This window comes from Equus quagga, chromosome 9, assembly GCF_021613505.1.
Source record: "Equus quagga isolate Etosha38 chromosome 9, UCLA_HA_Equagga_1.0, whole genome shotgun sequence".
Lineage (NCBI taxonomy): Eukaryota > Metazoa > Chordata > Mammalia > Perissodactyla > Equidae > Equus > Equus quagga.
Genome location: NC_060275.1, coordinates 8630654 through 8646948, shown reverse-complemented (window position 1 = coordinate 8646948; position 16295 = coordinate 8630654). Strand labels below are relative to the sequence as shown.

The window sequence follows — 16295 nt, the reverse complement described above, 5'->3', positions numbered from 1 at the left end:
TCTGGTATAGAAGTGAGGCATCTCTGAGTCTAAAAACATCACTTTCATCTTGATTTCTTCATGTGCACTTAATCTGGTTTCATGAAGTCACTCTTGTGTGCTAAGTTCTTTTTCTTCCTACACTTTCCATATTTTGTCCTTCACTTTCTGTTATGATTTTTGTAAACTCCATATCAATAATACTGTCTACTTCATAGAGGTATGGTGAGGATTATGAAACAATCCATATAAAGCCTTTAGAACTCTGCCCAGAGCTGCCAGAGAAGAAACATTCAATAACCGAAAGCCGTTAATGTAAAAGCTCATGAGCCAAAGCTCTCTGCACACTCGTGCACACCCATGACCTCACCACGTTTACCTCTCTGACCCAGTTTCTCTCTTGGGCTCTGACTCAAAAATCCTCCTGCCTCCTAGAGAGCTTCACTTGCATGTCTAGAACTAAACCACTCAGCCCTATTCCAGACCTTCTTCTCGCCTCCTGCTCCCCAGTTCAGTAAATGACAGCACCATCTGCCCAGGAGTCCAAGAGGAAACCTGGTGCCATTCTTGAATCCTCCTTCTATTTCACACCCAACTTCCAAAATATAATGAAACCCTATCATTTCCCAACTTTCCTGCTCTCTAGTCTATTGTCTGAGCTCACTCTCAGAAACTTGGAGGCTGAGCAGACTGCACGCCTTACCTGGAGGAAATCAAGAATGGAGGAGGTTGGGCAGCCCATATCTGCACTGAGAGCACTGACAACTGGAAACGTAGTCCTCCCAGGTCTAGAGGAGAGTCCAAAACCTGGGCATCAGATATTGTACTTTTGGGAAGATGATGGGCTATGTCACTCAGATCACACTTTCAGGTAAAAGCATCTGGATGATAAGTAAACTTTTTCAAAAATACACAGGGGTGAGAGATAATACTGATTTGCAATATAGGCTGAGATACATGGATGAGATATTTTGAACGTCTAGCCACTTAGATGTGAAGAAGGAGAGAAAAGAAGGTATAAAAGACGACTCCTATGGTCTTGAGAAGTGAGGGTATGGACTCACATGAAAAAGATTGGGAGCAGAACAGATTTAGGGGGGTGGATTTATGTTTTAGAAATCTGGTTATTTCCATTTCTAGTCAAATATCAGGCTCAATTGTTAGTAGTAAACCTCCTGTTAAAAACAATTAAATATGTGGAATAAACTATTTTAAAAATCTTAAAAGCATCAAATCTCTGACAACACAGGAATCAACAGGAAAAATCTAAGAGAAAGTGAGAAACTAGAGAAATAGCATGGAAGTCACCTGCTTTTTCCCTGAGCACACCTTGCCAATCCAAGCAAACTCGAACTCTGACTTTGAGCCTCCACAATACAAAAACATGGGTGTCGAAGCCAGGGTCTATCTGAGATGGGGATTGAAGGGAAGACCCTCCCCCTATTGAGATGTCTGGGGGAGGTACCTTCATGGTGAAGATGACCTAGAGTAAACCTGCCCTCATCCACATCCCCAGGAGATGAAGGGAGAGAAAGAAAATCCTTGAGTAGTTGTAAGCACAGGTCAGTTCTCATGTGGATTTATAGTCTAAATTCCATAGCATGGGTGCTCCATAAAGCCTACATTTAAAGTAATTCAAGACTCACCTCATCTGTGAAGGAAGGTCTCCCCATCCTAGTCTCAGAGAACTCCCAGAAATGCTCTATGCAGAGCCATGAGCAGCACACGATTAAAAATAACCAAGAACATAAGGAAATAAAGCAATGAGGAGAATTAGCAGCAGGGGAAAACAGATTGTAGAAATAGAGCCACTTTGACGTTAGGATATCAGGCATAGATCACAAAACAACAATGTGTACCGACTCTGGGGGAGATGGAGGGGTGTGTGTTAAAAAGAACAAATTAGGGTAGAAAGACAGCGAGAACCAGGAGTGGTTATGGAACAAAATCCCAACAAAGCAAGTGAGCAGCAGGGCAGTGCTCCAGCAATTTCTGAACCAAAGTGCTGGCAACTGTAATGGGTTTTTACATAAGTTTTGAATCTTTGGAAGAAGAACTCTGAATAATGAAAAGTACAGGGAAGAAAACCTATCTTGCATATACCCCTTCTCTGCTTTATTCCCATTTCCACTGCCTTAGTTTAGTTCTTTTCCCTCTCTTATCTGATCCATTACTGCAGCCTCTGTGTTGGTGTGCTCAGGCTGCCATAACAAAGGCTCATGGAGTGAGTGGCTTAAACAGCAGAAGTTTATTCTCTCACAATTCTGGAGGCAGGCAGTCCCAGATCAAGGTGTCCACATGGTCGGTTCCTTCTGAGGTGGCTCTCCTCAGCTTGCAGATGGTCACCTTCTCCCTGTGACCTCACGTGGTCTTCCCTCTGTGTGTGTCTGTGTCGTGATCTCCTCTTCTTCTAAAGACACCGGTCGTGTTGGATTAGGGCCCACCCTCATTTTAACTCCATTACCTCTTTAAAGACTTTATTTCCAAATAGTCACTTTCTGAGATACTGGGAGTTAGGACTTCAACACATGAATTTGGGGGGACACAACTCAGCCCATAACAGCCTCCTTACTTCTCCCTTACTTCCAGTCTCCCTTGTAGAATCCTGTCTGAGTGTTCTTTCTAAATTGCAGATCATTCACCTAATCAAAATTCCTAATAGCTTCTCATTGCTTAAAGAATAAAGTCAATGCACCTTAGAATAGCAGACAGTGGTGACACAAGGATGTAACTCGAGGGAACGCTAGCTCCCACCCCTGTCCCACTGCAAAGAAAACGCAACCGACCTGAGAAAGCGGACTTGCTATGAAAACGCAATTCCAAGTCGAGTGTTCTGACCTTCCCCCAGCCCCTTCGAAGCAAAAATCTGGAGCTCCTGCTGATAGCACATCAAATTTCTTCATCTCCACTATCTACCCCTCCAAATTCACCACCTGGCACCGCCACCCACTTAAACTAATTTATACTCCTGTTTTACAAAGCACCCTGCAGTTCCCAAGCACAGCAGCCTCACTTTGCCTTGAGCCAGTAGCATGAGTTCCCTCTAGCAGGAAAGCCATCCTGAGAACAGCACGACCATGCTTCAATCCAGGAAGTTTCTAATCTTCTGCCATGAGTGAACTTAAGCCTCTTTTGCTCTCTGAGGCTTCCTGGATGACCCCTTCTCCCCTCCCAATAACCACTTTTCCAACACACACACATACTGCCAGCAGCACCATCCTATCCCCACTACCACCTGTCCTACACCCTACCTACATTATGGTAGGCATCAAATGGCATTATAAAGGAGCCTTGAGCTTGAGATCAGAGACTGTACCCCCAACCTCACACAGCCCCCAGGCACAGAGCAGACATTCAATCAAAATTTATTGAATGAAAGAGGGAAGGGGGAACTTGAGGATGGTCAAGCTTTATTTGTCTCTAATTTCAAAAGGAAAACTTGTGAGACTTCGTGAAGACTGCATTGGTCAGTCGTACACTGGAGGCAGTGCCCCTGCTTCATTTCACGACTGCAGGCCTCCTTTCTCCTGCCTGTTTTCTAGTCTCCCATCTTTCTGTTTTCCTGCCTCTAGATCATTCCACATGCAGTTGCTAGAGTAATGGCTCTAAGTAATGGCCGCAGTCATGACCAATCTGTGACTGCCACTATTTGGAAACTTTACTGATGTGATGTCCAAAATCTAGACCCTCCACCTCCTGACCTTCTCCTAAGCCTCTGACCAAAGGTATTTTTTGTATGTCCCAAATGCAAAGAGCATTTGCTTTATATGTTATGTTTTTTGTGCCGTCTGCCTTCTGGAATCATACCCAGATTTCCAGCCTGGTGCAGACAACTTCTGTGGTTCCCCCGAACAGAAGGAATCTCTGTCACTTCTCAACACCCCCCTAAATTGTTCTATGCTACTTAGCAAGCTCCACCCTGCATTACGGTTACTTGGTCCACATGTTTACATAATGTATAGTATATGCTTCCCCTGTTAGATTATAAACTTCTCGAAAACAAAGACCTTACTCATTTCTTCTTATAGCAAACAGTAAGTCTCTATTCAATGGACTTAGAAAGAGTTTACACATTTTCTTTAAATTACTCTTATCAACATTCATCCAATAAGGCAGATTTTAATACCTCAAAGCATCATTTGAGCAACAAGATTTAATAATTTGCCCTTTGGTTCAATTCTACTATTTTCACAGAAAACATAATACACCATGTCAAGAATAAAAATTCAAACACTGTGTCAACTCAAAGAAACACAATGCCAGTAATTGGAAACGTTTCCATCTTATTAAATGCTCATTCTTTTAGGAACTATTTCTAGGATTTAAGAAAAATAGAAGAAGTAACAAGCCATATGTTAAATAAATGTTCTTCATATTTACTCATTTATTTAAATGAACAACTATCTTTCTTAGAAGATAATAAAGACATACTTAGAGAAATACAGTGTCATAAGCTAATGTGACAGACAAAACAATCTCATTTGAGAACATATATTAACATTACCAAGTCTGTCTCAGAGACAACACAGTCATGTGTCACTTAATGACAGAGACACGTTCTGAGAAATGCACTTAGATGATTTCACCGTTGTGCAAACATCATAGAGTGTACTTACACAATCCTAGATGGTATAGCATACTACACACCTAGGCTGTATGGCACTAATCTCATGGGACCACCATCCTATATGTGGTCCATCCTTGACCGAAACATGGTTATATGGTACATGACTATAATTGAATTCTCTGGTTGTTTCTCAGATGAAAAATGGTATACTTCCAATTATAGCAACTAGTTTGTAAAGAGAAATAAATGTACTCTATCCGTTAGTGGAATGCATTAGGTGGATAACCTAAAATTTTCTGAATTCTGGGGTTCTTTATATGTCAAGAAGGAAACTGTCCTCTACACACAATACACACATGCCCCTTCACTAAACTATTCTGGAAATGTCAACGTTGGTAGCATATAGAATTTCACCTAGCCTGCGAAGAAATGGAACAAGCATGTTCTTAAGAGCTGGTCTGCTGAAATGAGGATGTTAAGTTTCCTAAGTATTCTGCTAGGTAAATGGTGCGCTTACTTAAATGCTCACAGAATTCGTGCCCAGACTTCATTCTTATTGGCCAATCATCCCCCTACTAAAACCAGCAGGTATGAGGCATGTAGCTATTCACAGAGCTATCATATGTGAGTATCACGTATCGTATCTCTGTCCTTAGAAAGCTTTTTATATCGATCTTCTACGGAACGTGGACCTTTCTCTCAGGGCAGGTTATGAAGAAGACTGTTAAAAAAAAGGAAGTTGGTTAAATAGCTGAAGTAAGGGAAAACTTTCCCACATTGAGATTTATTGGATTGTGAATAATCTCTAACAGGAAGTGCCAGAAGCCCCATCAGCTGAGTTATTTAATTAAAACTATTGTGGAGTAAGTAGAAGAGATGTTGCCTGGGGGAATAATTTCCCATTGATACCTGAAGGATTAACTTGATAGTCTTAAAATTCTTAACGGTTTCAAAATTTTAAATGTCTTCGGAAATTTTCTCAGAGGAAAGGAAAAGCCATCTTGCTTGCAACCTCAGCTCCCTGTAAAGCTAAACAAAAACGAAAACCAGCAAGAAAAGCTGAGTCTAGAAACAAAGCCTTTTTTATCAATGCTAAATAAAGTGGGACAGGACAGCGGTAACTGGAAGGGAAAGCAGACGGAGGAGCCCCAAGACTGGTCAGCTGAGGACTTTATTTTTTCCTTCTTTCCTTGGTTACTTATCTTCCTTTTTGTTTGTTTTTAAACATCCAAAATCCAGCCTTTTTATCTTAAAAAAGCAGAATTACAATTTGACTGTCATCTGTCACCGGCACGTTCCCATAAGGTCTCTTTAAGATCACTGACACCTACTCACTAATCCTACAGAGAAGTTTCTGAGGGAAAGTGCTGGAGAACAATGCTTGACGTCTGCAGCTCTCAACCTTTGATGAGAGGAATTTTAAAAAAGAATACAGAAGCCAAGATGGCCCAGAGGAGAAGTCTCAACATGTGTGGGCTGAGCATGTTCCAGTTATTCGGATGGTTTTTACTCACACATGAAGCCACAATCCCCACCCTTCATTGGCACCCACACACCCCCGGCACCCACTCTGAAGAGGAAACGTGTTCTAGATACTGTGGTTGGCAGCCACTTGAAGCACTGGGGAAAGAGCAGTTGTGGTCAAGAGTGCTAGAAGAAGTGTGAGTTGGCTTGAACACTGAAAGTTCAAGGAAGACCCAAGAACTGCACAGTCTCCAGCTCCACTAAGAAAATCTTCAAGAGCCACAGGGAAAACTTTGTTCTCAAGCTTCCACTGTAACTCATTCTCCAACAATTCAGTCAAATATCCTCCTACCCTAAGGTCGTCTTGGGGAAAAAAAAATCTACTGAAGGAAGGGTAGGGTTTATGTAAGTAAACAAAACAGTTGCAAGCAAAGATCACACTCAATTTCATCCTCTGCTGGGGAGTGCCTGAGTGCATTTTTGAACAAGTCTAAAGTGAAAGTTGTCTTCTGGATATGGCTACAACTGATAAGTGTGAAAGATTGGGTGGCCTCACAGGCATCTAGGCAGCTAGAGTAACGGAAGAGAGGTCTGTACATGGAGATGGACAAACAGAAGACATGACTCTCATGAAACCCAAACACACTCTTGAGTTTGGACGTTAAAATTTATCAGCCATTCAATTATTGAATTTAGTTAGGTATATAAATCCAGTATTGTCTTGTTTTAGAGGGGTTTTTTAATTTCTGTCTTTTTAACTGTTGATTACAGAGCTTGACCCCAAAGCCTGAGAGCAGAATCTCATGATGATATGTGTTCTTGAGCATGCTCCTTCCAAGCTTAGCAAATGGAAAGCAATTCAATGAAAACAATGTTGGCCTGGTTCTGGTGACCCTTCCGCTCTCAGATTCCCATTCATCTCACCCTTGAGCAGGGCAGTGACCATAACCGTAGTTTCCATGAGTCTTGAAACACTCTTTACCCTCTGCCTTCTCTACATACTATTTTATTTCATCAAGGAATGAGATTTTTAAGCCTTTAAAATGCTTCTATTTCATCAGTTGACTATTTCTTATTGGTGCTATTCAATACCTGTTCTCTTTCTTAAATGAAAAACTGCTGAAATGTAACATTTTACAGAACTCTTTTTTATTCGCATATATGTGTGGTATGTGGGTGTGTGTGTGTACACATACACGCAGATATCTAGATGGGAAAACTATTGTGACTTATTTCTGAGCTTGTAAGAATTGACCTTAAGAGAGAGTTTATGGCTTAATTCTTTAAATAAATGTAAATTTGAAACTTTTTTTTCTTATTTCTCCACTCCACTTAAAAAAAATACTTCAGAGAGATAGAGATACCAATGATGGGCAGAGCTAAAAGAATCCACCTAGGACAAAACATGCTGGCGTGTATTGGTGACCTTGTGACAGGAAGGGAAGCAAGACTGTTCTCCTGTGGACTTCTTAACGCTGTTTGGAATCTCCTTTGACAGGTAAAAAAGCCTTTTAGGCCAAGTCTTCCCCTCCACCACTTGGCCCCTGTCAGTAATACATAAGGCAGTGTCATTTTCATATGTTTTCTTCCTTCCTTCTGAATTTGGGATAGACAAAACAAAAGCTGACGTGAAAGTGCGCAAATATCTTCAGATAGACTGCAAAATATAATTGCATAAAACGTCTGGATTCCTATGCCTTTTGAAGCATTAAGTTCAACATGTTGAAGTAAACCAAGCCATGAATTATAAACCAGAAAAAAACACATTAGTTGTTGACCAATCCTACCTGTCAGTTAATTTGAGAGATTTTGTTGTTGTTAGAGTCCTTTTTTAAAAATGAAAATTATCTTGCAAAGTAGGTTAAACCAGAGCCACAGCTATCTAGTTTCTAGATAATTCTGTGTGTGTGCATGTGAGGAAGATTGGCCCTGAGCTAACATCTGTTGCCAGTCGTCCTCTTTTTGCTTGAGGAAGACTGTCACTGAGCTAACATCTGTGCCGTTCTTCCTCTATTTTTATGTGGGATGTCGCCACAATGTGGCTTGACGAGCGGTAGTAGGTCTGCACCCAGAATCCGGACCTGCAGACCCTGGGCCGCCAGGCAGAAGCAGAGTGTGTGAACCCAATCACCACGCCAGTTGGCCGGCCCCTATTTTCTAGATACTTTTTAAAGTAATTCTCCTGAAATGCTGCTCCACCCATCTCTGTGTCCAAGTATTCTGACGTACCTCCTTGAAGGTTAATTGCAAATTTCACTTTTTCAGGGACTCTATCCTGAATTTCCTGGTTTAAAAGTAAATTCTATCCTGTGAACTACAATATGACTTCTCTTTGCTTTAAATTATGATTTGCAATATACAACTTTTATCTCCCTTAATACCCTGCATACTGTTTAGAGCTAAGACTCAGGTCTTTCCATCTTTCGAACCACAAACGTTATCTCTAATATAATGGGTTCTCCATAAAGACTTGATGACTGAATTAATGGAGAAGTGCATTCAGCTCCCACAAGTCAGCACACCCATTTACACAAGCCAGATCTGTTAAGACATTTTGATACAAGTGGGAAATAAAACACCTGTATAAGAAAAACACCATGACTGAGAACTTTGAAGACCTTTGTGCCCCTTCCTGATTCTATCCCCTTCCTGCCGGTGCTTTGGAGCATTGCTGTTTTACCACACATATTTGTATCTATAAATAACATATTGTTTAGTTTTGCATGTTTCTAAACTTTAAAGGAAAGGAATCATACCTGCTGTACTTTTCTATAACTTGCTTTTTTCTTTCAACGTGTTGCTCCTGAGGTTCATTGCTGTTGGTGAGCGAGTAGTGAAAAATCGTTCATTTTTAGCCATGCAAAGTATCCTACTCTAGGAATAGACTCCAATGTGTTGTCCATTCTGTTGTTGAGGGGTGTTTGGGTTGTTATCAATTTTTTGCTTCTACAATCACTCCTGCTATAAACATTCTCAGGCATGTCTCCTACATGTGGGCACTCACTGGAATATCTAACAGAGTGGAGTTATTGGATTACAGGATATGGGGTTCTTTATCCTGCTAACACCATATCATTTTCCAAAATAGATGTGATGGTTAATTTTATTTGTTAATTTGGAGGATGTTTTTAGATGAGATTAACATTTAAATGAGTGAATTTTGAGTAAGCAGGTGGCCCTCCACAATGTGAGTAGGCCTCACCCAATCAGGTGAAGGTCTGAACAGAACAAAAAGACTGGCGTCCCTAGACAAGAGGGAATTCTAAAGCAGACTGCTTTCTGACTTCGTCTGCACTGCCTGGGTCTCCAGTCGGCTGGTCCACACTGCAGATTTGGACTTGTCAGTCTCCACAATCTCATGAGCCAATCCCTTATAATAAATCTCCTTCTACATACATAAGCATCCTATTGGCTCTGTTTCTCTGGAGAACCTTGAATATTACCGACACTGATAGTACCATAGATACACCAGTTTACTCTCTTACCAGCAGTGGATAAGTGTTCCAATCCATGAAATGGTATTTGTTCACTCTGCCCTTAAGCTCTTCCCCTTCTATAGACTGCAAATTATTTAATCTTCTGGGTGGTGAAAAAACTTGGTTTATTTTGTGTCTCCAACTGAAAAACAGTGACTTCTCGTGGTCTATGTTACAGAGTGAAGTTCAGACTCCATTAAGTGCAGTGAGATCTGGGCCATCCTAAATTTCCAGGCTCTTCTCTGATGTTCTGCTGTCCAAGTGGACCTCAACTTACTTTTTAACATAGAATCTACCATAGAAAACCTTACCTGGGAACCCAAAGCATTACATGTTGAGCCCTTTGCTGGTGTGGGCAGGGAGAGGGTCCCATCCTCACAGTTTCTTCCTCTCAGGCCACCTTTCATGTCAGTGAAGGGCTTCAGTGCCCAAAGTGAGAACCACATCCTGCTGAGGCTCTGTGCTCTAGTCAAACAGGTCCATTCTCTGACCACTGCATGCATTTTAAACTTACGCTGTGCCTTTCTCCATGCCATCAGTACCCCTTAAGATGCCCTTTTCTCCCCGTTTTCTCTCCTTCCCTCTACCCGGTCTCTCTATCTTAAAAAATTCCTGGGGCTGGCCTGGTGGCACAGCAGTTAAGTTTGCGTGCTCTGCTTTGGCGGCCCGGGTTCACAGGTTTGGATCCCGGGCACAGACCTAGCACCGCTCATCAAGCCATGCTTTGATGGCATCCCACATAAAAAGTAGAGGAAGATGGGCACAGATGTTAGCTCAGGGCCACTCTTCCTAAGCAAAACGAGGAGGAACAGCGGCAGTTGTTAGCTCAGGGCTAATCTTCCTCAAAACAAAACAAAACTCCTTCCAAGTCTTCAAGGTCCAATCTGACCTGACTCCTTGAACCTCCTTGTTCGCTCTGCTGGAGTCAAGCTCCCCTTCATCTCATTTCTGGCACTTCAGGAACATCAACTGGTTTGACCCTGGGGCTGTGATTGGCAGCTTAGCAACCTTGAGTTAGTTAATGACCCCGCACCTCAGTTTCTTCAGTGTATAATGGAAACCCATTACTTCTCCCGTGGTGTTTCATAAGTATTCAGTGAGATGACATTTGTTTAATTCATTTACAGTAGGCATCCGGGAAAAGTTAGGTAGTGGAGTACTTGGAGTGGGCCACCCATTTCAGGGGACATTTCCATCAATATAACCACATTTGCTTTAACTGACTAGTAAAGCTAGAGACACATGGGTTATGGTAATTCTCTCCACGACCCCACTTCCACCACAACCTCTGCCTGAAAGGGCTGCCTTTGAAATGTCACTTCCCAAACCGCCTCTACATATTTTCGCATGAAGCAGTAAGATAAATGCAGCCATTCTTACCATGAAATCCTCTGAATCAGTTACTAATTAAGAAATGCCTATGTGAAGTTAACACACATTTTGACATAATTTTGCATAAAGAGTACCATTTATCCAGAATAAGATATCCAATATATACATCTTCTATCCTAAACTTTCAGAAGAGATCCAGCTACCTGTTTTCTTTTTTAAAAAATAAAAATGGTATATATTTAAGGTATACAACATGATGATTATATATATTTATGTATATAAATGATTACTATGGTCAAGGTAATTAACATATCTCCTCCTCACACCGTTACCTTTTGTGTGTGTGTGTGTGTGTGTGTGTGTGTGTGATGAGAGCAGCTGAAATCTACTCTCTTAGCAAATTTCCAGCATTCAACACAGTATTATTAACTATGGTCTTCATGCTGTACATTAGCTCTCTAGACTGATTCATCCTATATACATGCAACTTTGTATCTTTGACCAACATCTCCCCTTTTCCCCTCCTGACTGCCCCTGGTAACCAGTGTTCTACCTGTTTTCAACTGGTTGTTCTTTGACAGAAATTGGAATACCTGATCTGGGACTCAAACTGCAAAGGCTTGTCGACCAGGCAGGGAGGAAAGCCCATCTTGTTCTGGCCTTGGTGGCTCAGGTCACGTGTCAAATGGCTCACTCCACTTTAAGATCTTTCCAATTCTCTCCTGCAGTTGCATGGCTAATCAAAAGTGGACTAAAAACGTGTGCACAACATCTAACAGGGGACTGCACACAACAACAAATGAGAACTCGAAAGGCAAAATGAAGTCTTTAGTAAATGAGTGTTTAACTAAAGAGATTTTGCCTATTGGCACTCTGTAAGCCTCACTCATATGCACAAAATTATTCTTGGGCTTAGCTACATCCAAAGAGAAAGGGAAAACTAACACATGGAAATTTTCTTACCTCCTGTCCATCTAATATTCATACATAATGCTGTAAACTGTTCTTTTATAATATGGATCCCTTAAAAAGAAAGCACTATATCAGGTGTCACATAATGTGCTCTACTGGATGCCCATTTGGAATATAATTTGAGAGACACCAGAGAAGAAACACACAGTTCCAAATTATTTCCTTTCCTAGGCTGTTGCTGACATCTGAAAGTTCATCATTGTTAATTTTGTATAAAAAGCATAGGAAATAATAATGATAATAATAATACCTAACATTCTCTGACCACCATGAGCCAAATTCTTTAAATATATGATCCCAAACCATTCAGCAAAGAGGAAGGTATTATTAGCACAATTTACCATTCAGGAACCTGAGATTCAGAGGGATCGAAGAGCTCACATAGGTTATATAAGAAGTAAAGGCTAGAAAATCTAAGTTTTTCCAACATACAATACCCAACTCATGTGACTCAAAGGACTAGGGCACAAACACCAAACCACAAGCAATTGTAGACACAGCAGAAAATACATCAAGATATCATTCAATTCTTTCGGAAATGACAGTTAGTGATTTCTGAAGGGTTCTCTCCAGTGAAACTTGGGTGAGGCCAAAAATGGAGCCAGAGCTTGAACTCTGCCCAGGATTCACTAATGAATCTAGATTCAGTTTTATAGAAAGGATTCTGAAGATGCAGAAGCTGAAGCTAGCACCGAGTGCCTAGCAAAAGGAAAGGGTACTACATTGCTGGGACAAAGCACAAAGAGGGCGGTCTCTGGTTCCTGAACCCAAATGTTGCCAACATCAGTTTAATCCAGGCTCAAGATTTCACTAAGACAATATAAAACCTGTGCTTTCTCCCACTACATTCAAATGTGGAAGATGCTTCTACTCAGAAATGATAGCACATTAAGAAAAATGAAATTAATTCACAGAATTATTTCCTTGAAACAATAGTATCATAGAATCTAGAAGTGGAATTGGAAAACTCTATAAAAATATTATAAAGCATTTCATAGTTTCTACTTGGGCTTTATATAATCAAATGTCATAGATGGGTAAAAAGATAAATAAAATTTTCACTTACCGGGTGGAACCACCTGTATCACCTTTTCCCAAGGTCCATGTGGGAAAGTATGAAGAAAGCAGGAATAGAAGCCAACATCAGCTTCAGAGGCATTATGAAAGGACAGGGTCATATCATTAGGAGTCACGGTTGAATTTGAAAAGTAAACCCTATCAGCATAAGGCTGTCTTATGATCGCTCCGTAAGTAGGGTTAAAAATTACTAGGGACTCTTTCTCCATTGCATTGACCTTGAACCACTCCATCTGGGTTAAGGTGTCCGTTGAAGGATACACACATTCTAGAGTCATATTCTTGGCAAGTTTAACAGTTGTGTCCCAAAACATCTCTTCACACAGAACTGAAATATACAACATTACATTAATTCAATTAGGCTTGATGGTTGAAACACCAAATAGACATCTTAAGCTTATTCTAAGCTTTCTAAGACCTAGCAAGATAGTAAATTGAGATCACTGTAAAGCCTAACAGTTTCTACCTTAGTCTAAAAAGCTTTCCACTGCTGATAATTGATATTTGTAACTTGTAGTTTTTCTGAACAAGTAAGAAATTATCCAAGTCGACTAAAAAGCATTATAAATTCTGAATACATCACACTGTAAGACCAAAAAAGGAGTAAATTTTTTAAATGAAGACATTATCTTTACCTTTGTATACATGAAGAATAGCCAAGAGGAAAATAAGATAATCCATCTCTGGAAGCCGTTTGGGTAGATGGTCTATAAAAAAGAAAATTTTTATAGTGTTATATAAAGAGGCCCAACACCATGCACTATTTCCTTCCTCTCAGATATTATCAGTTGTGTCTTCTTTGTCTGAAGTATGAACACAGGAAAAAGGTCTTAGCTTCAAAGTTAGGTTTGCTCTCGTACAAGGATGGGCAGAATAGACTTACTTCTCTCCTGGGGAAGTAGGTTATTTTCAAGCTTTCATTTTCTGAAAAGATTCATTCATTGAACAAACGTTTACTGAGCATGTGCTCTGTGCCAAGCTCTGCTCTAAGCAATGAGGATACAACAATAAATTAAAAAAAAAAAAAAAAATCCTTGCCATCATGGAACTTACTTTCTAGTGGGAAGAGACAGAAACTAAAATAAAGAAGTAAAAAACATAGCCAGTTATAGGTGGTAAGCGCACGAGGAAAAACAAAGCAGGGAAGTGGGGCTCAGGAAGGGGCTGGGAGCATTTCCCTGTACCCCAGAAGGCCCAGGATGTCTTTACTGAGAGGTGAGAGTGGAGCAGAGACTGAAGGGTGAGGGGAGGAGCGTTTGGCTCCCGCGTTTGGAGGCTCCAACAGTGTGGACGCTCCACTGTGCATGGCCTTCCTCTCACCTCTACCCCTTTGCTGACCTCAGGCATTTGCTTTGAGGGTGATGAAGGGACCACTGCAGGCCCTCCAGATACAAAAGCATTGTGGTTCGGCACGTTCAAGTCTACCATTACGGTTGATTTTTTTTTTAACTTTTTACTTTGAAATAGTTATAAAGTCACAGGAACTTGCAGAGATAGTACGGAGAAGACCCATATGCCCTTCACTCAATTTCCCCCAATGGTTACATCTTATATGATCATGCTACAATGTCAAAACATGACCAGTCTCTTAGGTTCGTCATTGTTCCCTGCCCTCTCTTGTACAATAACAGTTCAATTTCTTAAGAACTTGTTTAGGAACCTTTTACCATGTCAGTATAAAATATCTTATTGTCTCTATAACAAGAGGAATTATGCAAATGCATTTGGCCCCTGATGAGAGGATAAAAATAAAAGATGGATAAAAATTGGGAAAAAGGGGAGCAAGAACCACTAAAGATAATTTTGGCTAAGGCCAACTCTGAACCTCCTATGTAATTCAATCCAAAAGTTTACTAGTATGTGTTCACTGCTCAACAGCAGTATCTAACAGAGGAACTGTTTCAGGAAACATGAAATCAACAATGTAATAATAGTCAGAACAAAATTACAATGTGTACATATAACAATGTTATATGCTATGCTTACATAGCATTCTATTTTACAAAAGCTTTCACAGCTATGAGATTATTTGTGAAATAGTTAGACAAGGTATCTGTTATCTCTGTTTTCTAAGTAATTCAATGAAACAATCTGTTGAAAATTTTACTGAGTTGTGCCAGGTACCCTGCTTAGGCCCTGGAGATGCACGCATGAGGAAGACATGGTCTCTGCCCTCAAGTCTTGTGTAATGTATTGAGTCCAACAGATTAAAGAAGCAATTTATTATAATGAAATTTGATGATTTCTATACAAGTTATTTGATCAAGTTTTATGACATCCCAGAGAGGGAATAATTCATTCTAATAGATTTGGGAAAGTTTTCCTAGAAAAAATGCACTGGATCTAAGCCTTCCAACCTAAATAACATTTTCCAACTAGAGAAGTGGGAAAGGGAGATAAAGGAGTGACAACCATGGGGCATTTTCAGGAAATGTGTGACTTCAGTCTAGCAGGTGGAGAAGCGACAAAAATGAAATTGGGTCTGGATTGAAAGTGCCTTGCATGACGTGAAAAGGAGTTAAAACTTGTCAGAAGACACGGCATCTTGCTCACATATGTAACTCCAGCACGAAGCACAATTCCTGGACATACGTCTGTGGTAGAAATAAACATAACTCTGAAAAGAACTTTTTAAAAAGTTGTTGTAACTGGAACAATTGAGACAAAAGATGACAGAGATTTGACTGCGTAGATAGATGGTGTGAGATTGTTTGCCCTTGTAGACTTTCTGATATGATTCTAAGGGCAAGTAAAAGCTATTGGAGACTTTTAGGCACCAGAATGACACGATCCAATTTAAATTCTTAGAAAGATAACCGAACATCACACATTTCCCTTTCCTTACTCTTAACAGAAACCTGATTTTGTTTGTGTATCCACTCCTTCTCCTGCTCACAGGGATATTACGACAAATCTAAGCCACTCCGCTAACAACCCTGATTAATGTGGGAGGCTGGAGCGGAGAAGGCAACTGCAGACTGAGTTGTCCCAATCAGAGTACAGGAGATTATTTCCATTCCATGTCAGAAAGACAGGTCTCCCTCCTCTCCCTCTGTCTCTCAATCTCTCTCTTTCTCTCTCTCATATTGGAATCTTATTGTATGTGAACAAGAAAAAATGTTGCCCCAGTTACTAGAGGCAGCCATCTTGAAGAAAATTAGCCTGAGGACAAAGCAGATGGCAGAAAGTGATGGGAATAAACTTGGGTCTCAGATGGCATCACTGAGCTACTAAATCTACCAACACTAGAGTCTGAACAAATTGTGTGAGATTATAAATTTCCATATCTTATAAACCAAAAAACTAATTTCTGTTACCTGCATCCATATATATCTGAACTAATACAATTGTTCTGGCTGCTGCTGAAAACTAGATTGGAGAGAAGCAAAAAAGGATATCATTATTGCCATAATCTGAGCAGGGTAGGC

General features: G+C 40.5%; 1 protein-coding gene across 1 annotated transcript in view; it reads right to left on the bottom strand.

The window, feature by feature from the left end:
- Positions 1 to 13579, bottom strand: part of CD226 (CD226 molecule) — a 66557-nt gene extending 52978 nt beyond the window's left edge. The window contains exons 1-2 of the mRNA XM_046672446.1: positions 13503 to 13579; positions 12857 to 13195 (exon numbers count right to left, since the gene is read on the bottom strand). Coding sequence (XP_046528402.1) covers positions 12857 to 13195; positions 13503 to 13548 — 385 coding nt within the window. The 5' untranslated portion in view covers positions 13549 to 13579. The remainder of the gene's footprint in view (positions 1 to 12856; positions 13196 to 13502) is intronic.
- Between the last annotated feature and the right edge of the window lie 2716 nt (positions 13580 to 16295).